Raw genomic sequence first — 27,583 nt, 5'->3', positions numbered from 1 at the left:
GTTGTGTTTGCCACCCTCCTCCCTACCTATTATTTTCACCCCAGGCCTTTCCAGACATCTTTCATAAAAGCATTAACTGGTATTTATTCTACACAGAGCTGCTCTTTACATTTCTCTTTCAGTGTAATAGAACCCTACAGACCACGGTGAGGAGGATTTTGAGCAATCACATTTTTTCATGTACCCTCAGTCTTTTTTCCTCTGTGCGAGAGAACACTGTCATGGAAAGACGAGGCGTAAATACCAGTCCTGGCAACACCCTTCAGCTCCCCCTTCACACAGGACACATGCTTCCAGCACACAGATGGTATCTAGGGCTCTGCTGTGCACTTACCAAGATTTAAGAGGGAAGCAGAGGCAAGTTCAGAGGTTGCATGGCTCATTGCACTACTGTATAAAGTCAACCCCCCATGGCTCTTTCTTGCTAATAAAAGCAGAATAGGAAAATTGCACTGATATGAGAACAGAGACAAATTGTAGTGAAACACAACGTAAAGTGCTTTGGGTCCCTACGTGTGCTTTAGAAAAAGGCAGAGTTTGCATTAGATAAAGGATTTTGCTTGCATACCAGAAAACAAAAATATAAAAGCCAACACACCCCCTTGCTAGTGTTATAGTGAGGTTTTGGGCACCTCTTCCCTCTCCTGGGTGGATGGGGCTTTGAGCAACCTGGTCTAGTGAAAGGTGGAATGTGTTGAAAATAGATGACTCTTTAAGGTACCTTCCAAGCCAAACCATGCTATGATTCTATGATAATTCCACTGTGGGGGAAGCATAGTTCTTGAAGAAATCAAGTACACCAGGCAGGCTCATGGACGTAATTCAAGGCCAAAAGTCCCATCCAAGGCCTTACTGAATTAGTAGTACTCCTTGCTTGATTTGCATCTCGGTGGAAATGTTGACTATTTACAAACTTTACAGAATGCAAGTGCCAGGAGATCAAAGGGAGCTCGATGAGACCTGCTTCCCACCCTCTTCCCATGTAAATTAGCCAAATCACAGGAAAACACTTAGAGACACACCACAAATAATCTCTGCTCTGCACCCAGGGCTGATGGTGGCAGAAACAGTCCATGGTCAAGGCACAGAGGGATGCAATGCTCTGAGGAGACCTGACAAGACCTGTCCAGTTAGCCCACTCACCCCTGTCGTGAGCATCTCACCCTGTTGCGGGTCACCCTGCATCCTGAGGTGCTGCGGCACCCGCATCCACTGCACAACAGAGTGAGAGCACCTGGGTTTTTACCTTACTTTTGCACGAGGATATCAGTGTAATGAATGGAGCTTTTAGGGGTGAAAAGAAAATAAAAAAAAAAAGGCCATGCAGATCTGGCATGGCAGTGTGTTGTACGCTCCACTACCTGCCAGACCCAAAGGAAGCAATATTCCCAGTGTAGCAAAGCCCAGCTTTCAATGCTCTCTTCCAAGATAAAATCTTCAAGGAAGCAAATTCTGTAATCTCAGAGACATCGTGTGATGCTAAACTCACACCAGAATGTAAATACAAAGTAGCAAAAGCCAGATTCGCCTCTTATCCACGCTGCTTAAAGCACTATTTATTATTGCCATAACTAGCTGTCTGAAGCATCCTTTGAATTGATTAAAAACCTGGAGGAAAAGGAGGAAGAAGAATGGCATGATGCTACACATGAATTATTTTCTCTGTCCAGCTAAGAAAACACAAAAACTGCCAGTAAAAATTGCCCATTGCACACATTCTAATTTCTTTGTAGTCTATTCATCCTGTAAGATTAATTAAAGTGTTAAATAAAACTCTACACAACCCAGAGAGAAAGATATAATTTGTTTAAGAAACTCCAGAAACTGGAAAAAATTGTTCCTTCATGTCAATCAGTAGACCTTTTTCTTATTTACTATTATTTTCTGTCTGTGCCCCAGGAGAAAGAAGATAAAGGCCCAGTCAGTCCCACCACCTGCACCTTGCAGAGGCAAGGACGGATGAAGGTGAGATGGCCCCCAGTACCCTGGGTCTTTCTTGGAAAGGGCTCTTGGGACCTCATTTCCCCAGGCAGCACTGAATGCCTCTTGCAAACCTCAGAGGCAAGCCCTCTTATTTTGGACATAATAGAAAATATGATTTTCGGTCCCTTACACACCCTCTCTAAATTGATTTCTTCCCTCTTCCAGCCCCCCACCCCCAATTTAATCATCTGCTCTGTCAACTTACAAATTCTCTGTACAGACAGTGACATCTAGTGAAGGAAAACTGAATTTATGTGCGTACAAGGTTGCACCTGAGAGAGTAGAGATGGGGATTCAAAAACCCTGTGAGGGAGATCGCCAAGGGTCACTCGCAAACAAGGCTGAGTTACAGCCCGGCAGAAACTCGTTTATTCACCTAGCAACAAAAATTGAGGGCTCACACTACACTTGCCTGGGATTAAAAAAATAAAAATTGGAAGCAAGGTTGAGTTCACAGGGTATTTCTGTGTGCCAGAGGGGCTGCCAAGCACCAGCTGGCGCCCACCAGCATGTGGAAGGAGGCAACAGTAAAACCTGTCCTTATAATTATACCTGCAGCAAGTACCTCTGCAGCTGGTGCTGTGCCAAAGCTCTTGGTAGCAGCCCCAGCCTTCCCACCAGTTTCCAGGATGAGCCCAGGATCCCTGCACTCTATGAAGGCAGCCCCAAACTTTGTCTCCAAGCAACCTGACAGCTGGACAGTACCTCAAATAACACATAAAATAGAAACTGCAGCAAATGCTATTTGAAAAAAACAAAAAGCTGTGGGGTCCCAGTACCCCTCTGCTAAGGCAATGTCACCTCTCCCTGCAAGTGGCCTCAGGAGGGCATTGCCACATCGTCAGAGTGAGGACATGCAGCACACAGCAGTGATGCTGCAGACAATGAATAAGTGATATATAAGCAAATAAAAGGTGCCATCACCCAAAATCAGAGTCTCGTATTTGATTATTATAAATATGTAGCTCTGGTTTTTTAATCAAAAATAAGATGCTGAGGGGTTTACCATTCATCTCAGTGGAAGGCACTGAAGGACCTGGACACAGTGTGCTGGGAAAGACAGAGTGTTTATCAATCAAGGTGTTTGGGGTGGCGCTGCGTTCCACACCGTGAACAGTCACGTGTGAACTGTACACCTGTCTTGTACATTCTGCTATTACTTTTCTTGTTGTTTTTATTGTTTATCTTATTTCATTGCTTTTTCTAGTAAACTGTTCTCATCAAAACCTGTGATCTTTACCTTTTTGTGCTTCTAATTCTCCTCTCCATCCCACCGCAGAGGGAGCGGGAAGGAAGTGAATGAGAGGTGCATGGTCTGCGGTGTTTCAGTGGGAACGATGAATTGGGGAATCCCATTCTTAAACAAAACCGCCCTCTTGGGCACCCAGTGAGGGGCATGAAGGGTTAAGATAACAACAGCTCTGACCAGAGGCAGAGGGGGAAAGTGAGTGAGTAGTGGCTGGTGTGGGGTGTTTCAGTGGAAACACTAAATTGGGGAATGCCATTCCTAAACTACAACATCTCAGAACCTAGAAACTGAGTTGGTCTTCATGCTGACACTCAGTCATTTAAATGACAGCACACATAAGGTTTACTTCAAGAGGAGAGAGGCCATGACAACTGAGAGTGGTACAACCATGCTGTTCCATGAGCCCAATCAAATGGTAATTTCCTACTTTTACAAGAAAAGTCAGTATAGCAATTGCAGAAGGTTTGGGGAAAATGTGAACTTGGCTACCACCACCAGCCAGCCAAGTTTTCAGTTGGTTGTGGTTGAGTGGGTTTTCCTTCCTGCATATGTCTGCACTGTGCAAAGAATAAGTGCTGCCGGGATTGCTAAATCCTGAGAGCAGACCAGGATGTCGCCCTTTGACAGAGCTGTAAAAACCCTAAGTTGGAGCAAAACATCAGAACTTTACTTTGCTAAACTAGATCTTGGATGGCACTAGAGGAGGGACGCTCAGTTAGGCCACGGGTGGCCAAACAGCCTTTCCCTTCCAAAAAACATGTTAAAGCCTCACTGGAGTCACTAATGATCAACCACCCTGGCTTTGCTGCACTTGAAAGCATGTTTTTCATTTCACTGGTTTGATCTCTGCAGGTCTAGGTCCTTGGACTGCACTCAAGTCACCTGGATGGTCATCCCACCAGGAGCTTTAGTGCCTGGGGCTTGTTGTCCATCTCAGGAGTAATTTGCTGCTGTTCTGGATCCAGCTCAGTGGAGGGGAAATGGATTTAGTGTTGAACAAGGTCCTAACTTTCTTGAGGTGAAGGGTCTTTCACATGGCCATCTCTGCTCCCTTGCAAAGCACCAGTAGTTCAAAACTGCCCCCTGCCCTGGCAGAAGTACTGCAATCACCCCAGAACTATCTTAACATCACATTACTCTGTCACTGCCCTCACCTTCTCAGTCACTTAGTGCATCCCTACTTCACACAGAGAAACCAAGGATGAAATGTCACTTACACACCCTCAGCAGGAGCTCAGAAGGGTCCTGTAAAACTCACCAAGCAGTCAAGGGATAATAAAACCTGTATTGCTTCAGATCACTGCCACCTTGGAGCATCTCTCTGGCATCAGCCAGCCCCGTAAGTCATGGGCTGCCTTCTCCATGCCGTACACCCAGGAGCAGGAGATGGAGGTGGCACCAGCTCCAAAAGCCAAGTCTGAGCTGAACCCCAGCGTGGTAAAGCACCAAAACAAGCTGAAGAGAAGTGGGAGGAGACTGACACATGGCAGTGAAGAGATTCAGAAGACAGCCCTGAGAGCCCCCTGAAGACAGCCATGCCAGGCAGAGTGATGCTTTCACACTGCAGGGATCAGCTTCTGACCATGACTTTCTCTGCCAGTTGTCTTCTGGATTTAAAGCTACTGAAAGTCTATTAGGGAGAGCTTGCATCAATTCCCTGATATCCCTGGGACAGAGGGGTGAAACTAGAACTTCTTCCAAAAAAAAAGAAACTAGAACACAATGAATGCAGAAAGTTCATATGTTCTCCAAGGAAAACAGCAGCATGCACCCTGTTGCCTAAATGGCTGTGGGGAAAAAAAAGACTCCAAGCCAAATTAGGTAGGAGATAAGATAAGGATACAAAAGTTTTAATGAGTCCCCAGGCTTTCTGGAATACCCCCAGCGCGCGCTCCCGCAATACAGATGTCCACAGTTTTTATAATGATTTTCACCCAATCCAGTCCAGCCACCACCCAGGTTCTGCCCCCACCACGCCTCTTGAGAATTGGGTCTGGGGGCGTTTTGGGACCCCCTCTTCTTCATCTTCATCTTCCTCAGAGCACGTAATGTCCTTGGAGGCCTTCCAGAATTCTAGACCTGAAGGTTGTTGGGTCTATGGCTATATCTTGTTCCGTAGGGTTAGGGTGTTCTTCTATAATTCTACCTTGAAAAAGAGACTAAACAGGCTATGGAATTTAGGGAATTGATATGGGAATGGGTAACAGGGGTTTGAGCTGGTGTGTTAAGGGTAAAGGGATAATATGCTGCTACTCTAAAATCTACATTTACTACATAACTACTTCTAAGGTCTACAAAAATAAAAAATTAAAACATCAAAACTCCAAGGTATCAGTCCCCCCTTTAGAGACTGGACAAAACTCAAAAATTTTGTCCAATCTCTACTATTTACTTCTAATCACTTTCCAAAAAGATGAGAAACATCTACAACATTGGTTCATGCAATAAGCTATTACACAAACACTAACTATGTACATTACCAATAGAAACAGTTGTTTAATCCAGGTCCAGTTCGGTAACCATGAAGTAAGTTTGTGGAGAGTGTCTCCCAAACCCAGTGAGACATTGTCCAGAGACACCTGATGTAGAATTTTAGTTTGATTCCGAATTGCAGCCAAATCGTTATTAATTCTTCCACTTTGGTCTATGTAAGAACAGCAACTGGTGTTGATGACTTTACACACGCCTCCTTGAGAGGCTAGCAAGATGTTAAGAGCCAGTCGGTTTTGTAGAACTACACGAGACAGACTATGGACCTCCTCTTGTAAAGCTGAAATTGCATCTGAAGCCTGATCTTGAATGTTTTCAATTACAGCTGAGATGTTAACTATTGCCTTTTCCAATTCACTCACCCCTAGAGATGGGATCATGGCTCTGACTATACTGTGAAAGAGTGTGGGACGGTCAATAAGGGGATTATTTGTCCTCTTCATTCTTTTTAGATAACTCTTTTCCCATTCCTCTTTTTCATCAATTTGGTCAAAGATTGTTATGTTTGGAATTACAGCCCCTAGAGCACAGGCCCGATCTTTATCAAGGGGCAAAACTTTCCAAGCCTCTTTTTCACAAATCCAGTACCACCCTGAACCATGGGGGGGGATTAATCTCAAGGGGACTTGTGCCAACCTTGTTACAACTTCTGGGCCTATTTCTTCTGTAGATTTATTTTTATCACAGTAAGGAGGGAGAATGATTTTTCCTGTAGCATTAACAACCATACAGGGGACAGTGTAATTGTCCTGGTCAGACATTACGTGAGTCAGGGTTACCGGATAGTAGGCCTCAGTAACTGGCTTCCAGGTTCCTGGCAGTTCTAACATAGACTTACCAAAGTTTGTTTCGTTTAGTAAAATGCCAATAAGAGGCCAAATGCTATCTTTACCATCGATTGCTGGTATTTGGGTGCAAATCCAGCAGTCATCTTTGCGGAGAATTTTGGATACATTTTGGACTATGGCCACATGCAGTTTTGGATCCCAAACTCGATTCATAGTTACCGACTGTACAGATAACATGTACAGTAGAAACAGTTTATGGCACATCCTCTTCATCTGAGTTGGGTTCTGATTTGCTGATAGTTCCAGGAACTGAAGCTTTCTTCACTCTGGAGTAATGAAACCACGGTCCTTTGCCAGCAACTTTGACAGCAGTGAGGGAAGTCAGCAGGACTTGGAAAGGTCCTCTCCACTTGGCTTGCAGCGGATCACTGTCCCACCATTTGATGTAGACCCAGTCTCCTGGTTGGAATTGATGAGCAGGGGTGTCCAATCCAATGGGCCTTGAAAGCTCGACAAATTTCTGGAGCTTCTGTAAAGTAGAGCCTAAAGCAATTAAATACTTTTGTAAATCAACTTTCCCTCTCATGTGAATGTCCCCTGGAATGTGTGGAGCTTGGTATGGTCTTCCATACAATATTTCATAAGGACTTATGTTATCCCTCCGCCTTGGCTGGATACGAATCCTCAGCAGAGCCAGAGGCAAAGCCTGAACCCATGACATGGATGTTTCCTGACAAATTTTGCCAATTTGCATTTTAAGAGTGCCATTCATGCGTTCCACTTTGCCACTTGCCTGAGGTCTATAGGGAGTGTGTAGGTCCCAAACAATTCCTAGGACGCGACACACCTCTTTCACTATCACTGCAATGAAATGTGTCCCTCTATCTGATGACATTCCCAGAGGAACCCCAAATCTTGGAATTATGTGATTAAGCAAAGCTTTTACCACTTCTCTTGCTGTGTTAGTGCGACACGGGTAAGCTTCAGGCCATCCACTAAAAGTGTCAACCAGCACTAGTATGTATTTATATCCCTCTCTCGGTGGTAACTCAGCAAAATCTATTTGCCAGTAATCTCCAGGAAGGTTTCCAGCCTTTGTTACTCCTAGTACCACCCTCTTGGTTGTATCTGGGTTGTTTTGCTGGCAGATTTCACATTTAGTTACTATGGATTGTACGACTTCAGTCATACCTGTCCCTATCACTACTTTCTTTAGGTGTTTTAGAAGGTTTTCTATTCCCCAGTGGGTAGCCTCATGTTCCCGCAGAGCTATTTCCCTTAGGAGTGGGGGTGTGACCACAACCTGTCCTGTTGGTGTAACAGCCCACCCACTTTCTTTGATTTCAGCTTTAAGCGATTTAATTAATTGGTGGTCCTTTTCATCATATTTTGGGGTGTACCCTGTCAAATCGATTTCTTTCTGTGGAACTACTGCTAGAATGCCTTTTTCTGCAGCCCTTTTTGCAGCCTGGTCAGCAAAATGATTTCCCAATTCAGGAATTGTTTTCCCTCTCTGATGAGCTCTGCAATGCATAATAGATACCTTTTCTGGCTTCCAGATACTTTGAAGGAGTGCATGGATTTGATCAGCATGTTTAATTCCACTGCCTTGTGCAGTTAGTAGCCCTCTCTCTTTCCAGATGGCTCCATGGGCATGTACCACACTGAATGCATACTTAGAATCTGTCCAGATATTCACTTTCTTACCTTCGCTCAGCTCTAGAGCTCTTGTCAATGCAATGAGTTCTGCTTTCTGGGATGATACATCAGCAGGCAAGGCCTTTGCCTCGATTACCTCGTCCCTGGTTGTCACTGCATACCCTGTCATCCGCTTTCCATCTCGCATGAAACTGCTTCCGTCCGTGTACAGTTCCCAGTCTGGGTTTTCCAGAGGCTCATCCTTCAGGTCCGGTCTGCTGGAATAAGTTTCCTCGATGGTCTGTAAACAGTCATGCTCAGGCATACTGTCAGTTAATGTTGTGGACAGAAACATAGCAGGATTTACAACAGATGTTGTTTTCAGGGTAATATCATCTTGTTCTAACAACACAGCTTGATACTTAAGCATTCTACTAGGGGACAGCCAGTGGCCCCCTTTTTGCTCAAGTACAGCTTGGACTGCATGGGGTACATACACGACAATGCGCTGTCCCAGGGTGAGTTTCCGGGCCTCTTGGATCAAGATAACAGTTGCTGCCACAGCCCTCAAACACCCTGGCCATCCTTGGCTGACATTGTCTAGTTGTTTGGAGAAATAGGCCACAGCCCTTCGCTGGTCTCCCAGGGTCTGTGACAGTACCCCCAGGGCAACATTTAGTTGCTCATATGTAAACAGTTCAAAGGGTTTGGTTAGGTCTGGTAGTCCTAGTGCTGGAGCTGACATTAAGGACTGTTTCAGTTGTTTAAATGCAGCTCTGATCTCATCTGTCCATGTTATAACTCCTTTCTTGGCTGTTTTCAGTGCTTCATATAGGGGTTTAACTAATAACCCATAGTCAGCTATCCACAAGCGACACCACCCCACCATTCCTAGAAAAGCCTGCATTTCTCGTACAGTGTGGGGCTCTGGGAGACGGCAGATGGCTTCTTTCCGATCTGTGCTGAGCCGTCGGTGTCCACGATAGATTTCAAGCCCCAGGTAAATGACTATTTCCTTTGCAATTTGTGCTTTCTCTTTTGAGACTCTATATCCACTTAGTCCCAAAAAGTTTAAAAGACTTACAGTGAGCTCGATGCATTGTTCCCGACTTTTAGCAGCAATTAGTATGTCGTCTACATACTGTAGGACAAGTCCTTCTGGCTGCTGCCTTCTCCAGTCTTCTAGTTCTTTTGCCAGCTGGTTTCCAAATATCGTCGGGCTGTTCTTATAGCCTTGCGGTAAGACAGTCCATGTAAGTTGAGTTCTTCTCCCTGTCTCAGGATTTTCCCATTCAAAAGCAAAAAGCTCTTGGCTGTCCTTGTGCACAGGAATGCAGAAAAAGGCATCTTTTAGATCAAGCACTGTAAACCACCCTAATTCCTCTGTTAATGTGGTTAACAAGGTATAGGGGTTCGCTACTACCGGATATATATCCTCTGTTATTTTATTGATTGCCCTCAGATCTTGGACCAATCGATAGCTTTTACCATCAGCTTTCTTCACTGGAAGGATGGGGGTGTTATATTTAGATTCACATTCTACCAATAGGCCAAATTTAAGGAACTTTTCAATTATGGGTGCTAAACCTTGACGACTTTCTAGCTTCAAGGGGTATTGTTTTTGCCTTACCGGTGTTGCTCCTGGCTTGAGCGTGATGCTTACGGGTTCTGCTCGCTTGGACCTCCCAGGATATTCGCTAGCCCACACTAAAGGGATCACAGCACTCTCAACCTCTGCGGGGATCTCTCCGTGGTTCTCCTGTATGAAGAAGGTGGCTGCCTCGATATATTTAGTGTCAGGGATGATAACTTTTATTCCCCCCCCCTTACAGAATTTAATTTCAGCTTCCAGTTTTTCTAATAAATCTCTACCCAATAAAGGTATAGGAGAATTTGGCATATAGAGGAATTGATGAGTTACCCAGTGTTTCCCTAATTTAAATTTCAAGGGTTTGAAGAAAGGCCTGATTTCACTTACCCCTGTGGCACCAACCACAGTTACAGTATCTTGACTCAGTTTCCCTTCCAGGGTGTTTAACACGGAATATGCAGCACCTGTATCAACTAAAAATTCCACATCTTCTCCCCCCAGCTTAGCTACAACCAGAGGTTCTGCTGGGGTAGAAACCTCCGGTTCCCTTCATGCATTTTGGCTTAAAGTCAGTTGGGAGGCTGGAGGAGGGGGTGGAAATTCACTTTTCCTTTTCCAGTCCGGACAGAAGGAAGAGTACCTTTCCACATCTCCTAAAGCTGCCCTGAAAGAACAAAAATCTATTCCTAATTAAATCTATGTTTGATGCATTACAAGCAGGGAAATCACAGAGGAATTTGCTGTTCAATAAGTAGAACATCTTTGCAGGGTGAAAAGTATATTCTAGAACAGTCCAGGTGGCCTTTGCCGTGACTTGTTTGCACTGCCTTGGCAAAGCAGCCCCCCTGGCACACAGCTGGGGAGAGGAGAGAGCCCAGCCAGACACCTGGGAAACAGCCAGCTCCCAGCCCTGGCCTTCTTGGCTGGGGGTTAGCAAAACCTCGGGTTTTGCCAAGGCACCTGCCTGGACCCGGGGCAGAAGGGTCAGGGGCTGTTCAGGCTCACACACCAAGGTGCCCTGAGGTCAGGGTGGCTGCAGAAAGAGCGAGAAGCCCAAAGCCCCACTCGATGCCCAAAAGGGAGCTCCCAGTTTGGTATGTCCAGCAGCACCAAGTGCTTCTCAACCTGAATGTCAGGATTTCTCACTCCTGTTGGGGCCGGTCAGAGCTGAGCAAAGCCTCTGAGCTAGGGAAAACCAGGGTGCCTGGTGTGGTCGAGGGAAAAGCTCCCCCCTGCTCCAGATCCCCTCCAGCTGGGTTATGAAAGCCACTGGGGGCACGTCCGGCACAGGGGCACTTGCACAACCGGCAGGGCCAGTGACGCAGAGCAGAGCTGGGTGCTGGCCAGGCCTGGATGCTAACCAAAAAGTGGGAGCTGCCTGCAGCCCTGCCTCCAGGCAGCCCAACCACTGCACTGCAACCGAGCACACCCCCGGGGGAAAGTCCAGTCCTAGGTTTGGCTGCCAGCTCCACCGTTCCAGTCCCTCTGGAACTACAAATGTACTGGCTGGAAACTGATGACTGGTAGGTTTCTTTACTGAGGCACCAAGGTACCATGAAACCAGGGTAATGGAGCTTGGAAAATAGAAGTTGCATTTATTTCCAAAGATGAACATTAACATCCTTTCACCTGAGGAGTGCAGTGCCCAGCCAAGGATCCTCAGCATCTCTACATCAGAGAGAGTTCTCCAACAGTACCCATCACTTTGCTTTTCAAGAAGAGGCCAGAAGAGTAGCAATGTAGCTTAGGACATAAAATATCCACACAGGGGATTTGCAGAGCAGCTTCCAAACTACAGTGAGTAAGACAGGAAAACTCTGGGACTCTGATACATGACTGCTTAGATCAGGCAGGGTGCAACCACTGCATCCTTTTCACTAGAAAAGCAGCTGAGCTTTGCTAAGCGTGCTTGGAGGCAGGACGCTGGATGACCCCAAGGGCTATATACCAAATATTCCTGTTTGCCTCAGTCTCTCAGTGGAGGCAGGCAAACCGCTCCTGCATGACTAAGTGTTCCAGTTCTTTCCAGCAGGCCAGGAAACGGCAGCCCTGCCAGGCCTTACAGAGCCTGACCTTTCTAAAGACCCCTGAAAATCATGTCACCATCTGATAACTGCTCAGAGGCTACAGCCAGGTCACAATGACATCCTGAATGGATAATGTGCCCGTTTCTGTTGCTCAGAAGGCAGACTAAGGGTTAAAATGGAAATATTTGCTAAATATGCTAAATGGAAATGAATGATCCTCCCCTTCCTCGGGTAGCACTGTAGCACAAGTGGCTGAAGTGGCTCCAAAGAGAGGCAGAAGTCTTGGAAATTTTGATTCCACGGGCAGACACCTCCTAGACAGACACCTACTTCCAAAAATGAAGTACTCTATTTAATCATCTGCATTGTAGTGTGCACTCATATCTGAGATGAATATACATGCATGTTTCTTTCATAGGATGTCAAAAGTGTCACAATTGTTCCCTCTCTCTTCCTCAGCCATGTGGAACACTTTTGCCATCTGCTGCCCAGATTTAATGCTACTCATTTCTCAGCAAGACGGATATTGGGTTCAAGTGGCAAAGACTCCCTTTCTGAGATGCTTTAGCGACTGAAATGCTTGAAAAATCAGAGCTGAGTGCTTTGGAAACTCAGTCAACTTTGGCAAGACAGCCTGCTTTAAAACATCCAGATCTCTGCCCTATTGTCACCTCGGGTGAACCTGTTTTGGGGCATTTCTCCCTCAAAACTACTGAGATCCCCACATCTGGCACCGAATTCTGTCTCCCAGCTTCTTCCCAGCTGCCCAAAACCAAGGTGAGGCAGGGAGGGGAGGCCAGGTAAGCATTCCCAGTCCTGCTGCTAAGGGAGGGAGGAAGACCCACAGCAGGGTGATAGTGGGGAGGTGAAGGGCTCCTGGTGCTGTGACAGGGAAAAAGGGCATCCTGGTGGTGCAAGGCATCCCACAGGAATGCAGCCAGCAGCCCAGGTGATGGCATTTGCTCATGGGAGAAGTAAGAAGGGGTTGGGATGAGTGTGCACCACGAAGTTTGAAACCGCCACACTCACAGCCATCTGTGCTGTGCAGAGTCAAACTGCCGCAAGTTTTTGCCTGTTAATCCACTTTGACACTTCAGTGACTACTGTCCAGCTCCCCTGAGATGGAAATTTCCTGTCCAGAGCATGCTTTTCCAAGCTGAAAACGTTGGCAGTTAAAGCAGCTGTACCAAAGGCAGCACAAACACTTCCCTGACATAGGGATGACCGGTTGGGAGGAGCTGACTGACCAAGGACGTGGAAGGGTTATTATCCTCAGACCATTACTAATCCCAAGGAAGTGGAGTTTGTGGAAATCATTGTTCTTACTAGTTGCTGGAAAAACTTCAGTCATAGCTGTATTTTTTAGTAACACCCTGCTGGACCTGGGATTTCCACAGCATTGGAACAGGATTAACAGTCTGTCCAGCATGTTTGAAACATCAGCATCTCCAGGGTAAGAACAGGTCAAAAAGCTAAGAAAAAAGCATTTCTCACAGCCTCATGCACCCTTTGACCTGGACCCCTTCTCTCCATTTGCTCACTGTTCCCAGCTAATGGAAACATCAGTCAGATGCACATGGGACAGCTGAGATCATTTTCCAAAGAAATTTTTTTCTCCAAGTCACATATACATTTATTTATTTATTTAAAAGATTAATTGCATCTTTTGTGTATTTTCAAAAGGATTTTATTTTCCGGGAAGGCTATTAGGGCCATTCCCAAGGGGTGCCAAGCAAACAGTGATTCACATTTTGGAGCTAAATCGCTCCTCTTTCCCAAACCTAGGAACAGAGCGGTATGCCCCGAAAAAACAGCCCTGTGCATCATCAGTAACTTTTGTTTCTCTCACATCCTCCTTTGTTACTGTCACACTGGCTTGGTCACACACAGCTAGGGAAAGCCGGCACTCAAAAGAGCAGGGAAAAGCACATTCAGTACAGCAGGAAGAAGGAAACCTTCTGTCTTTCCTCCTTGGAGATCACACGAGGAGGTGGTTTGGCCTCAACCCAGCTACTTGAGTCATCAGAGAAATAAAATGAATAACAAACATATTGTACCGCCAGTCGTTAGCTACTTAGGGACTGCTGAGCTCTCCGGGCGACAAGCAGCTCCAGGAAATATGCTGGAACTGGAGGCGAGGAAGACAAACAGCCAGCCCTGGGCAAAACCCAAGGGTTTTCCCATGAGGCAGGAGAGCAATGAAGAGCCATCAGGATAAGAGACACCTGAATGCCAGGAAATGCGACAGGAGACGAGGACTTGGAGCTCAGAGATGGGCCCACAAAGCCATCAGCTTCCCTGTCACCAAGCCTCTAATCTGCCAGTGACAGTGTGGCAGAGAATGCAACTAAACCCAGGCTACCTATCCCTTAGGCCACTGCTGGCAGATATTTCCTTTGCCAAATCCCACCAGAAATGGCAGGGCCATTAGACTAGCTCATGAGTCACCAATCACTCTTTCCTTCTAGAAAGGGAGGAAAAAAGCTGGTTACAGATGATCTCACACAAGAAGCATGGAAATAAACTCTTAATCACAAGTTTGCCCTTCTGATAAGTGTGTCCAGACTTGAGAACAGACAAGCCCAGTCAGGTGCAAGTAACCGGGGCTCCCAGTCTTGCATGGCAATCAAGCCTCTGTCCCTTTCATGCATATTTAAAGCAGAGAGGATATGAATCAGCGCACAGAGATTTTCAAGGAGTGGTCCGTGCGTCTGAAAGCAGAGAAATCCAAGCTCCAGCCTTTCCCTTCAAGGCTCTCCAGCAGCCTCTCCCGTGCTCCCAGCGTTCCCTGGTGAGGGCAGGCAGTACGGCTGAAGAAGTTAGCAGGGTACTAAGTACCTAGCCATTGTTTAATTATCTTTCTTGGGTTTTTTCCTTCACTTAAAATCACTCAATCATTAGAGCATTTTGCTTAGGGAGGGCTAGATGAGCCTACCCAGAGCCAGGTGGAAGTTCAAGCACCAAGATCTAAGATCCACCTTTGAAACTGCAGCTGCTCTACACATTTCCCAGCTTACTCTCTTTCTTAACAGAAAAGCAGCAGAGAGAGAAGTCTGTCAGTAGAGGGCTTGCGAGACTATCACCATCTATGCTTTGATAATCGGGAAAAAAAAAAAAAGAAATTAGGAACAAAGACAGATGGATAAAATTACATATGAGAAATGACAGAATTAGCATAAGCCTTGAGGGATGAAATCTGGGTGAGACCAGTCAAGAGCCAAGAGGGTTCAAAGCAACAAAATGGCACAAGAAATCACAGAATATGCCGAGCTGGAAGGGACCCACAGGGATCATCGAGTCCAGCTCCTGGCCCTGCACAGAACCATCCCCAGGATTCACACCGTGTGCCCGAGAGCATCTTTCAAACACCTGAACTCAGACAGGTTTGGTTCTGCAACCACTGTCCTGGGAAGCCTGTTCCAGTGCCCGACCACCCCCTGGGTGAAGAACCCTTTCCCGACATCCAACCTAAACCTGCCCTGACACCGTTTCACGCTATTCCCTCGGGTCCTGTCACTGATCCGCACAGAGACGAGATCAGCGCCTGCCGCTCCTCTCCCCCCTCCTGCGGGAGTTGTAGACAAGGCACCAGGCCCAAATCTCTGGGAAATGAGAGGGAGACGCAGCGGGAGCGAACCCCGAAGTGCCGCTCCCGCTCCCGGCTGACGGGGGGGCGGGCGGAGCCGCCCCGACGTCCCTGAGGGGGCGCGAGCCCTGCGCTGACGTGCGAACCTCCGCCGGGCCACACCACTCCGCGGCCGTGGAGGGGGGGGCGCGAGTGGTGTGGTGCGCAGCGGCCGCCGGGTCAGCGAGAGGTGCGGGATTGCCCGCGGAAAGCGGCCGCTCCGCCGGTGTGCGCGGGCGGGCTCGGTGCAGGCCGGTGGTGCGCGTTTGTGCAGTGCGTCTTCACCCCCCCACCACCACCACCCCCTCCCCGCCTGGCGTGGTTGGTATGTGCCGGATGTGCCGGCCGCGCCGCGCGCCGCCGCCTGTATAAGCGCGGGCGCCGGGCGGGCGCGGGAGCCGAGGCTCTGCCGGTGCCCTCCGATCCCAGCCGGTCCCGCCCCGTCCCATCCCGCCGGGAGCATGTTCCAGAGCCCCGCACGCTGCCTCTGCTCGGCGCTGCCCGCCCTCTGCTGCGCCCCCGCCGCCTCGGCCTCCCGCCTGTCGCTGCCGCCGCGTCCCCGCGCCCCGCCGCGTCCCCAGCCCGTCGGCGCCGCCGCCCCGCGGGCAGCAGCGGGCGGCCCGCCCGCCCCGGGGGCGCCGCCCCGCACAGGTGGGTACCGGGCAGGGGAGGTGCGGGACTGCCCCCCGCGGAGCGGGTGCGGGAACCGCGTGGGTTCACACGGCCGGCACAGGGGCGCCTGGGCTCTGCTGTCCGCGGCACTCCCGGCCCTGGTGCCTCGAAGGCCGAGGCCGTGGCGCTCGCTCGGTGTCAGCGGGTGATATCCCGCAGAGTCGCGACAGGCGGTACCGGGCGTCGCGCCGGTTGCTGCACAGGGGTTGTGTCTCGGTGTCACCCACTTGGGTAAACCCAGGTATCGGTGGGGTAACCTGCCTGGTGACCCAGAGGGGCAGTGTCCTCTCTACACCGCTGTGGAGTAGCTGAGGTGTTCTCTCCTAGCGTTGCACTCTGTGTAGGATGAGCTTGACTCACAATGGGTTGTTTTTTGTTTTTTTTTTTTACTGGAGGCAGTGTGTGGGAAGAGCCTGGGTTACTCTCCTGCAGGCAGCAGCAGCAGCGATGCCGGCCCATCAGGTTCCTGCTTGCCTGCACCGTTAAATAATTGCGCCCTGTTCCTCGTTCCCCAAATGAGACTTGGAAAGTGCCCACACGTCCTTGGGTGCCCGTGAGGAAAAAAAACACCTTGGCGTGCGCCCCACTCCCTGCCCTCTGCTCGCTGACCCGTGGCCAGACTGGGAGCGGGGCGGTGACGCACCCGCTGCAGCCCTGCGGTTCGGATTCAGCCCTAAGCCATGCGTGCTGACGAGCGTGTCTGTTGGGAGGGACCTTAAAGGTCATCTAGTTCCAGATGCCTCTCACTAGACCAGGTTGCTTAAAGCCCCATTCAACCTGCTCTTGAACGCTTCCAGGGAATGTGGCAGCTACAGCTTTTCTGGCCAATGTAGTCGCAATATCGGAGGCTGCGCTACATGCCTGGGTGTGCTGGAGATCCACTTTTTCCTACTGCCCTCAGTTGGGGTTGGGGTGAAGTGTGTTCGTTCCCTGTTGCTGCTGTTACAGGGGAGGTGTAAAAGCCAGGGTGGGGTGGGTTGCTCCTATTCCTCCTGCTGAAACCAGGCCAGGATACCATATGGCAGGATTGAAGCTTCACGGCGCTGCTGGGAAGAGGCATATGTGCCTGAGAGCTGGCAGGATCGAGCTCGTGATTAAAGCACTCATGAGGAAAAAGGTTTTCAGAGCTTGTGCCAAGTACTGATTCTGTATATTACTGGAGGCAGGATTTGAGGCTCCTTTTTCTTTTGGTGTTGCCTGTTGACAAACAGGTAGCACCTCCCTTGCTGTGATGAGCTCTCAGTGCTGTCCCACTGTAGGGGTAGTATGATACTCAGTAGCACAGGATTTGTCACATGGGGATGGCACCTGTCAAGTTTTTCCTAGAATTAGAGTTGCAGGGAGGGCACCTCTGGCTGCTGCCAGCCTCCTTGGCTATGGAGGCTGATGCAGCTACAGGCCAGGCTGCAAGTGTGGTGGAACCATTCACATGGCAGTGAAATCCAGATGGTAAATGAGTTGGGGCTTTTGGTCAAAGGTAGTGCTGGGAGGTAGGACATGAAGGGAAGTGAGAATGCTGTTCACCTTACTCAGCAGCTCAGGGCCCTGGCTCCAATACCCCTCTGCAGCCCTCATCTTTGAAGCAAAGTCCTTAAAATAAAGTCTCTGGTGGCTCATTGCCTGAGATCCTGGAATTTCATCTCTTCTGTGCTGGATGATGTTTACACCCTGTTCTTAGGTTTAATGAGCAGTTTGAATTCTTCCTTTGCCCTTACTGTGCTGAGGTACCACCTTTGCTGAGACGAAGGTATTTTTTTTTTTTATTTTAAGCACCTTTAAGAGTAATTGCTGAGCTGGTGTTCCCTATTACATTCCACCAAGAGAATCATTTCCATGATCGCTTCCCACTGCTGTAGTTTGAGCTCAGGAGTCCGCTTGTTCCTCTGCACACGCCAGCACCACAATGGCACAGCACAGATTATCCCAGCAAGTTACAGGTCACTTAACTTGGACTGTAAGGTTTTGGAACAGTGACCCTGTACTTGCCTGGCTGCTGTGGACATGTTCCGTGTTGCAGAAATAACAGAATGGATTTTTTGTGTTTGGAGTTTCCATGTTCAGGTTGCTGGTCTGGCCCTTGTTCTGCAGAACGGCTCAGACCGTGCTGTGATGGTTTCAGCACGCTGGGGACAAAGAAGTTATGCAGATCAGCAGTCATCTTAAGCTGAAGTCTTCCCGCAGGAGCACATTGCCCCTCCCTGCTTCAGCTAAGAACTCTCAAGCCACCTCTACCAGGACTGAAAGTGTTTGATTTACAGTCCAGACCTTCTTTCACCCAATCTTCCCTGGGCCCTCAAAAGAAGACCAAAGCTCTTTTTCCTGCCTGAGACATGACTGACTTTAAAAGCTGTCAGATCTGTGCAGCTGGGCCATAGCGCATCCTGTGCAGGTTAGGCTGTGCCTTATGCCCCATAAAGAGCTGGATACCCCATGATCCTGGGGATGATGAGATTTAGACAGTACTCTGGCTTTGTTTGCGGCTTGGCAGGTTGGGTGGCTGAACTTGGCCTGCATCCTGCTGTAACAGATGTAAGCTGCTCAGGGCTTTGCCAGTAGACCTTTGGCTCCAGCTGCATCGCACCTACCTTATCTTTCTCAACATCATCCCTCTGATTCAGGTCAAGCCACAAACAGCCTGAGCTCTTGCTTATTCCTTTGGAAAAGCCCTGTGTTGGTCATGTTCATCCCTGGCATGGCAGGGGCTGTACGGAAGGGGGTGTGGGGTGTAGGGCTCGTGGCTTTACCCAGATGCTGACGGCATCCTCGATGTAGAAGAAAACACCGTGTGCTTATCTCCAGTTGCAGCACTTAGCTATGGGTTGTACCTACCCTAAAAATAGGTGAGTGGCTCCCTGTGGAGCTTCTATTAAAAGCTCTGTTGATTTCCTTGGGTTTCTGCATGGCTGCCTGGCAGCCCTGGTAGTGTGTGAGCTGGACCCTTCTGTAACCAGCACAGAGCATGCTTTGGTTCCTGCTCCCCATGTCCTCGCAGCCATGTCCTGTGCTTAGGGATTTCATGTTTCCCTCACTATCAAATGGCCTTTCTTCTACTTTCAGCAGTACTTTCCTTTCTGACAAGAATTCTAAGCTGAGAAAGACTGCAGAAACTGAAACACTTTACACACAATTTCCCTATAAAGACATTCATGTTTATGAATGAATTCAAGCTCACATCTCACTCTGAGAAACTCTCCTGGTACTTTAACTAAAAGGATGGAGATGGGGAGAAATGTCCTCCATCCAGTCTAAAGTCCCATTTTACAACTTCCTTAGAAATGTTAAGAAGCACTGTTCCATGGGCTTACAAAACACACATTAAGTGGTTTCTGGTGTCTTTAAAAGTATTCATTTTGCTAAATACAAGGACAGGAGGTTTCTACTGCAGAGTGTTGCTTTTACTCCTTCTGACTATGTTTATTAAACTGTTATGGATTCCATCTTCCTGCCTGCCCATCTAGCCTGTCATTACTGTATATCTGTCACCAGCTCTTACAGCTGGTAATGCTGTAGCTCAGTCTGAATGTATGTGTGGAGTAGCCCTCCAAATCTGCTGCAAGATACGAGCACAAGATGACAATTCTCTTCCTCTTCCTTTTTTAAGTAACTCAGCCATACAACTAAACTTACTTAAAAACCACTGTGGGCCAACAGCAATGCAACACTGAAGTTCTTTTGCCCAAGATTCTCTTTGCAAAATGCAACTAGAGTAAATAGGTTGAGACAACAACAAAACTCGGTCAGAGCTGCCTCTTGTGCAAGTTGTTGTGGTGCAAGTACTGCCCTTCCTACCCGTGTTTGAAGGGAAGCAAAGTGTCCAGGCACACTGGGGCAGAGTGCTGTGCATGGAAAAGTGCAAACACAGCCACTTCTCAAGAGCTCCCCACGTGTTGTGGCATTTTCTGAGAAAGGGTTGGAGAGCTCTTAGGGCGTGCACAGCGTAGGAACATCACAAACTGTGCAGACTCCCCCACAGCTCGCCCAAAGCCCAGCTCTTGTTGCTGTCCCATGTGTGTTTGCACTAAGCAAAGCCTCGAGGTGTTTATGGCTGTGCAGTGGTACTGCTTGTGCTCTTGGGAAGTGAGAGAAGGAGGTATTTCACAGCAAAACAGGCATGAGGGCTGCTGGCTGAAAGGAATGGGTGGCTCTGGTGGCTGACCCTTTAAGGGAAGAGGGCTGCAGCTTGTGTAAGCCAAAGGGCAGAACAGAGTGGAGACACACGTGCACCCTCCCCGTGGCAATTGTGACCTATGACTGCCTTAGAGGGAGAGTTGGGGACAGCTGCTTGTGTGAAGAGGCTGGAGAGACTTCCCTCTCCATTCCACATCCTGAGGCCTAAGCCAGCAAAAGCATCTGGCTGCTTCACACTCCAGAAAACATTGCTACTTTTGGGATAGATGAAGCTGTGATCAGAGATCCCTATTAAATATTAACCCGAGGGAATGAGTCACCCTGCTTGCTGCTCTGCAGGCAGGAGCCTGCAGCCTAGAGGCATCGCAAATCAGGACATGGTACCAGGTCAAACAGCGTGTCACCTCCATCACAGACAAATGCTGCGCACAAAATAAGGAGCGGGCAGTATTTGTCTACCTGCTGGGCTCTCTCCTCTCTGAGTGGGGGAAAAGTATGCTCAATTCTGTTTTCTACAATGCGTGCAGAGTTAATCTTAGCCCTACATCCATGTTATGGATGAAAGACTCCTTTCTTCCCTCAAAAGACACAAGCCTGATGTTTAAACCAGGCTGTTTGTGTGCTGCAGAGGTGAGCAGCCCCTGATGGCAGGCAGAACGTGATGAGACTGGACAGGACTAACCTTGCCTCTGCATCCTTCTTATTTTGTCTCAGCTTCAGGAACAGGCTCCTGTATGAACCCCAAATTGCTGGCACTGTAACAAGGCACCCAAGTGATGAAAAGAGTCAGGGTAGACCTCTCTTAATAACAGTTTTTCCTTTCCAGTGTGTTCCATGGGAAACAGCACCAGCCGGCTCTACAGCGTGCTTGCCAAGACGCTGAGCAGCGGTGCCGTGTCCCAGCACCAGGACTGCCTGGAGCAGCTAGACCCAGCACGGCTGGATCCTATAGACCCCAAGGATTTGCTGGAGGAATGTCAGATGGTCCTACAGAAACGGCCGCCCCGGTTCCGGAGGAACTTTGTGAACCTGAAGAAGAACACTGCCAGCAACCACCGTCCCATCCGGGTCATGCAGTGGAACATCCTTGCCCAAGGTATGACCTTGAGACCAAGTGCAGCTCCCTGGCAGAGCAAAGGGAGAGGTGAACTACGTGAGGTACTGGCTGAGGGCCAGAGGGAGTATTTTGAGCACTTGAAATAGTGGCTTCCCTTCTGTCTTGTAGGAAAGGAAAAAGGGTCTCTCCTTAAAACTGTGGTGCCGAAAGTAGCCCTGAATTCCTGTCCTAATTGACCACAGTGTATTCAAAAAGACCCATCAGTTTTAGGTTGTTGTTAACCCCCAGAAAAGACTCATCCTTCCCTAAATTTTATTCTTTGTAAACCTTGTCTAAAGTTTTCTGATTAGTTTATTGGTTAATTATCCAGGAATTCAGATCTGCTATGGGAATTCTTAGTTCTTCAGAATAATTTTAACTTTTGTTTGTAATAATTTCTGGTATTTCCAAATCAAGGCTGTAAACTGACTTGTGCAACAGCCTCATCTTGAAATCTTTTGGGGTGGCAGGTCTCCTCCCCTTCCCTTCCTCCCCCCCACCCCCCGTAGGGACTGCCTTAACAGTCTGCAGTTAAGTCACTCCTATCCCATTGCATTTTATTTTTAGGCTTAAGCTGCAGCAGCCACATGTGAAAGTACTTGCCACAGTGTAGGGGGAAAAGGGAGAGGAAGTCTTGTATCTGTAAAGGGAACTTAATTTTTTTTGAGTGACTCCAGTGGTTTGAGAAGGGGTTCTCGCACCCATTGGCAAACCTGGCACCCTTAAAGTCATCAGCTACTGCTAAAAAACCCATGACCTGCATGTAAACTGATGCACCTCTGGCCTCTGCCAAACCTGGAGGACAGCCTGCTGGAGCCATCAGTAACTTCCTTTTTTTCTCCCCCCTCCCTGCTCATTTCAGCTCTCGGGGAAGGCAAAGACAACTTCATCCAGTGCCCCATGGAAGCTCTGAAATGGGAGGAGAGGAAGTGCCTCATCCTGGAGGAAATCCTGGCGTATAAGCCCGACATCTTGTGCCTGCAGGAAGTCGACCACTACTTTGACACATTCGAGCCACTCCTCAGCCGACTGGGCTACCAGTGCACCTTCTTCCCCAAGCCGTGGTCCCCGTGCCTGGATGTGGAGCGGAACAACGGGCCGGACGGCTGCGCCTTGTTCTTCCTCAAGGACCGCTTCGAGCTCGTCAACAGCGCCAACATCCGCCTGACGGCCATGAAGCTGAAGACCAACCAGGTGGCCATAGCGCAGACGCTGAAGTGCCACGAGACCGGGCGGCTGTTCTGCATCGCCGTCACCCACCTCAAGGCCCGCACCGGCTGGGAGAGGTTTCGGTCCGCACAGGGCTGTGACCTCCTCCAGAACCTGAAGAACATCACCCAAGGGGCAAAGATCCCCCTGATCGTCTGCGGGGACTTCAACGCGGAGCCGACCGAGGAGGTCTACAGGGAATTCTCCAACTCCAGCCTCAATCTGAACAGCGCGTACAAGCTGCTGAGCCCCGACGGGCAGTCGGAGCCCCCCTACACCACCTGGAAGATCCGGCCCTCGGGAGAGTGCCGGCACACGCTGGATTATATCTGGTATTCCCAGCACGCCTTGAATGTGAACTCAGCCCTGGGCTTGCTGACTGAAGAGCAAATTGGGCCCAACAGGCTGCCCTCATTCAATTACCCCTCGGATCACCTGTCCCTGGTGTGTGACTTTAGTTTTAATCAAGACCCTGACAGGCTGCTGTAATGTGTTGGAATGCCACCTGGTATTGCAGTGACTGAACTCGCCACTATTTTATTTTAGAGAAGACTTCTGAAGCTGGAAGCTATTGGAAGATGAGGAAACACTGTTGACTAAACATTATTTCGGGCACTTGTTTGGAATTACACTTGTCCTTCAGGAAGCCCTCATTAATGTGGAGCCTTTGAGGGAGGAAGAAAGAAGCTAGTGTTCTTACCGTGGTCTTCTTGCCATGTCAGGGTTTGAAAACCAGAAGGCAAATGAGCTTTATCCTTTCACTAAGCCCCCTGTTTAAGGATTTAATCCTCTAATGAATGTGGAGGCCTTAGAACTTAAATCACTTGTGTTTGTAAAACAACTTGCCCTGACAGCATGCTAATTTTATTTATTTCATGTTAAGCTTTTGCAAGTACCAAAGGGAATGAGGTTCAACTGCCCAGTGAGATTCTCTTAAATCTTTTTCTGTTGCAATACGAAGGAAGCTTAATGCAGATTAGACACGAACAAATCTTAAGTTCATACTGGTGTGGTCTTCTCATTTTCATGTGACCTGAAATGATGACTTCATTGAAAGTGAATGGATGGTGGTGCAGTGTGAGGAAGGGCCCCTCCAGTAAGAGCAGGTGAGGAAATAGAGGCTGACTATGACCTGGAGTAATACCCTCACTTTTCCAGGACAATGTGCATGTGTCTGCTACACACATACAGCCTGTAGGTATGTGCACTGTAACCTTCGTCTCTTCTGTGCTTGCCTCTGGAGGGCACAGCTAACCAGGGAGTATTTCTTCCTCTGCTTCAAGTATTACTTTTCTAAATGGTTTAAATCTGTAGTCTTGTCAATCTTGTTTCAGTGAAGGGCCAGTCTTAATGTTGAAAGATTTTATTTATCTTCAGAAACCTAAAGCTACACTGGAACCTGTCACAAGATAATATTTATTTATTGGGAAAAGTTGGTTTGAAATCATGCAGTGTTCAGGAGCTTCCTGCTCCTGGGCCCAGGGGAACTCTGGCCAAGCACCTGGGCTCCAGCAGAGCTGTGTTAGTACAGTAACTCATGTGATGCTCATTGGTATGACATTGGAATTGCATATATGGACTGTAAACATGCCACTATGCCAGAAAATGCCACAGGGGGAGAGGAGGGAACAGAGACAGCAGTTGGGGTTGGGCTGACATTTAGATAATTGAGAAAGATGAGTCAGGGCAAATAAAGCAGTACTTCCATGTAAAGTAGGGTACATAGTAACTCCTAAATGTTCCATGTGTTTATTAATAAAAGTCTTTGGAAAAAAAAGTAATGTCTCTGCTGCTGTCTCATTTCCCTGTCCCAGGTTCCTGTTCCCAAGTAGGTGACCTGTCTCAACTACTTGGAGCTTCAAGTTAGTGGTGATGCTTCCCATTCCAGACCTCTTCCCCCACCCTGCAGTCCTGATCTCACAGGGTCAGAGATCTGCTTTGCCTTCATAGCATGTGCTCTTTCTCCAAACTGAAATGCCCAAATTCCACAGCAAATCTGTAGGGAAGGGAGTTACCTTTAGCTTTAAGCTGCTCTCTCCCCTAGGCAGAGATGAAGCCTACAGTCTGTATTACTGCAAATATTACCATTTCCAGCAGTTGTGTGGAGCTACAAACCTGGTCAGTCCTGCAAAGCAGAGGGCAAATATCCCTCCCGAGGGCTGCTAAGATGCCAGCAGGGCTGGCTCCCAACAACAGGCAGCTCAATTTGTGGCTTTATTTTAAAACCTAATTTGAAGAGCAAGAAGTGCCACAGGTATGTGCTTTACACAGCCCATAAATTACTGTACTTGCATTGCTGATAAATGAAGTACAGAGTCTGTCAACTAGAAGTCCCAAATTCCTACACAAACACACTCCCTTGTCAGGCAAGCAAGTGAAGTGCTGTTGCAGGTCTGTAACACACTGCACATGTTCCTGGCCCTTGAAGGATGAGGGCAATGATCTGCTTCCAAGCAGAGGCCCCTTCAACCAGCCTGGGATTTATGTGGATTTGAGTTTCCCCAGAATGAGAGGATTTTACAACCAAGGAGATAATGCCCTTGGTGGATACTCTTACCAGCCAGATGGGACATGCCAGCACCTCCTTCAGCTGGAACTTCAGAAAGAGCAGAGTGTGTCCCTAGAAGCCACAAGGGCTGGCCCTTCTGTGGGAGATTTTGGGCCAGAGATGCAATGCTCCTAATGCCCCCCAGGAAGGCAGACCTAGGAGCCTCCCTGCCGTGAGTGTTTCATACCAACTAGACTGTGAGAGTTTCCTTTTCCTGGTGCTGGCTTGCCCTCAGTTGTTCTCACCTACTGGGTGAGATGCAATGCTTCTCCTTTACGATTATCTTCTCTTAGGACCTTCCCTCAAATGGTCTTGCAAGGAGGAGGAGTATTTAAGACAAGTGCCCATTAATGGATGTATGTAGTCTTCTGAAAGCAGCACCACAATGCAGACATACAAGAAGATACCTTTAATAAGTCAGAGTCAAATCCTTGCTCATCTACCACAAAAAGTCACACCAGAAAGCTGGAGTTCCCATCCAGACTCTTTTGGCCATTTCTAGAAGAAACTACACTTGTGGAAGAAAGCCCTGACTTGAGAGCAAGGTAATAACTTGTGGTCAGATCTGTATTTAAAAACAAACTAAACCATAACAAAAAAAAAAACAAACAAAAAACACAACACAACCACCCCCCCAAAAAAAAAGCCCTTAATTTCATTTCACTCCTGTATAAGCAGCTCCATTTTCCTGAGGCCAGTTGAGGTGTCGATCAGTGTGGGAGCTCCACCACTGCCAGGGCACAGAGCCTCAGCACTGATTATGGAAGGCCTTGTTTACCAGCAGGCACCGAACTGTCACAGCTGCAGAATTCCCACCGTCACTCGCACAGTGTGGTATTTGGTATCTGGATGATCCTTAGGACATTTTAACTCAGACCCCTGCCTGCAATGCCACCTCTCCCACAAAAGAAACCAAACCGTGAAGGAACAGTCTGATTTATGTGATACTGCCATCCCTGCAGACGTCTTCTGAAGTGGAAAGGGCTGGGATCCTTCTTTCACCTAGGACACGTGACAGTAGATGTTCACTGCTTCATCTCCTTAAAGGGCAATTTTGAAGGCAAGGGGAGGGTGGAATAATAGAAAAGGCTGGGGACTCTCCCCATCTCCAGGCAATTCTTAATATTCTCATACTCAGAAAATCACACCTCCCTGCTACAGCACAACTGTGAACCCTTTCTGCTGGATTTCAATAGGAGGCAGACAAGCCACAGAAATTAACTGGTAACTTCCCAGACATCTTCACCCTTTTATTCCAGTACTTGCCATGAAATTTATTCTGCAGACAGACTGTTTTGAAAGACTTAAATGACATATTGCTCTTGCTTTGTTTTATGCAGCAAGAGGCAGGCCTGCAGCACTGAAATGCTTTTGCCAGCTATAAATATCAATACACTAAATGTTTTTCATAGGAAGAAGCAGAAAGGTTTTTAAGTTGTTTTTCCTATGGAGCAGTATGACTCTTACAGTAAAAATGTCTTCAAAGCTCCTCTCGTGGCTGCCTGCCTTATAAGCACACACCAGGGCTAAAAAAAGTCTCAACAGATTCCTTGCTCTGATCTTGAATAAAAGCTGCATTAACTTTATCAGCGACACTTTTCCCTCACCCTCAAGCGAAATGAAGGAAGAAATGACCCAGTTGTTTAATTTGCTGCAAGGCAGGAGCTGTTGTAAGCTTATTAAAACACTATCTCTTTTGGAGAACAATTAGATCACAAGTAGATAGTGTCACTTGGATCTTCTTCACTTAATAAGCTTAACACCTGCTGTTTGAACTGTCTCTACGAGGCAGAATTGCACTTATCTTGTTCTGGCAGTGACAATCTTCACACGCAACAGAGATCCCTGCTGCACGTGTCAGGGCGAGTGAGAACTGGGGCTTCGGGCACCTCTTCATTTCCTCATCAACTCCTGACTGCCACTGGCTCTCTCATCCTTCATCACCTCAGATGGAATTCTCCAAAGCCCTAAAATTGATGAAATCAAGCTGCAGAGGATCCCAAGAGCTCAGCCTTTCTTTCAACATGCTTTACTGAGATAAGTTGAGTTGTGTCAGGGCCCAGAACCCTTCTCCAAGCAAGATGTCCAGGAGAGAGTTAAAACAGCAGTCTCTGGGATAGGGTTTTCCTTTCAACTTTTCTTGTCGCTACCCAAACATTTTGATACTCAGACCTTTATTCTGAGTTGCAACTCAGTTAAGACTATTTTTCTTCCCTGTGCGTTACACAGCATCAACCTTTTCATCCTGCAACTTACAAGAGTAGTTGTAGGAAAAATAAAAATGCATTTATCTGTAAAATCAGTTGATACCTTGACTGCATATGTCTCAATGCCTTCTGTATAAACCATGCTCACTTCACATGAGTTTCATTCCACTCCCACATCTAGAAAAGTCACTGCTTGCCAAAGATGAGTTAAGCCTGGAGTCTCCTACGTGAGCCACCAGCTTCAGATGTAAAAGTGAGTTCTGCTTTCACATGGGTACAAAATGACAGGTTTTTCAACGGGATTGAAAAAGTCTGGGAGTACAGCTAGATAC

The 27,583-nt window shown here is 48.0% G+C and overlaps 2 protein-coding genes across 2 annotated transcripts; one reads left to right on the top strand and one right to left on the bottom strand.

The window, feature by feature from the left end:
* Positions 1-5,054: 5,054 nt before the first annotated feature.
* LOC126642670 (protein NYNRIN-like) lies at positions 5,055-10,344 on the bottom strand. The gene has a single exon (XM_050320503.1). It carries the CDS (start codon positions 10,046-10,048, stop codon positions 6,764-6,766), a length of 3,285 nt encoding a protein of 1,094 aa, XP_050176460.1. The 5' UTR covers positions 10,049-10,344; the 3' UTR covers positions 5,055-6,763.
* Positions 10,345-15,775: 5,431 nt separating this feature from the next.
* Positions 15,776-24,273, top strand: NOCT (nocturnin). Its single transcript, XM_050320516.1, has 3 exons — positions 15,776-16,042; positions 21,018-21,287; positions 22,150-24,273. The coding sequence occupies exons 1-3, from the start codon at positions 15,853-15,855 to the stop codon at positions 22,983-22,985; spliced, it is 1,296 nt and encodes a 431-aa protein (XP_050176473.1). The 5' UTR covers positions 15,776-15,852; the 3' UTR covers positions 22,986-24,273.
* Positions 24,274-27,583: the final 3,310 nt, after the last annotated feature.

Source organism: Myiozetetes cayanensis, unplaced genomic scaffold (assembly GCF_022539395.1).
Source record: "Myiozetetes cayanensis isolate MyiCay16 unplaced genomic scaffold, myiCay2020 scf24, whole genome shotgun sequence".
Taxonomy (NCBI): Eukaryota; Metazoa; Chordata; class Aves; order Passeriformes; family Tyrannidae; genus Myiozetetes; species Myiozetetes cayanensis.
This window is presented reverse-complemented; position numbering and strand designations above follow the sequence as displayed.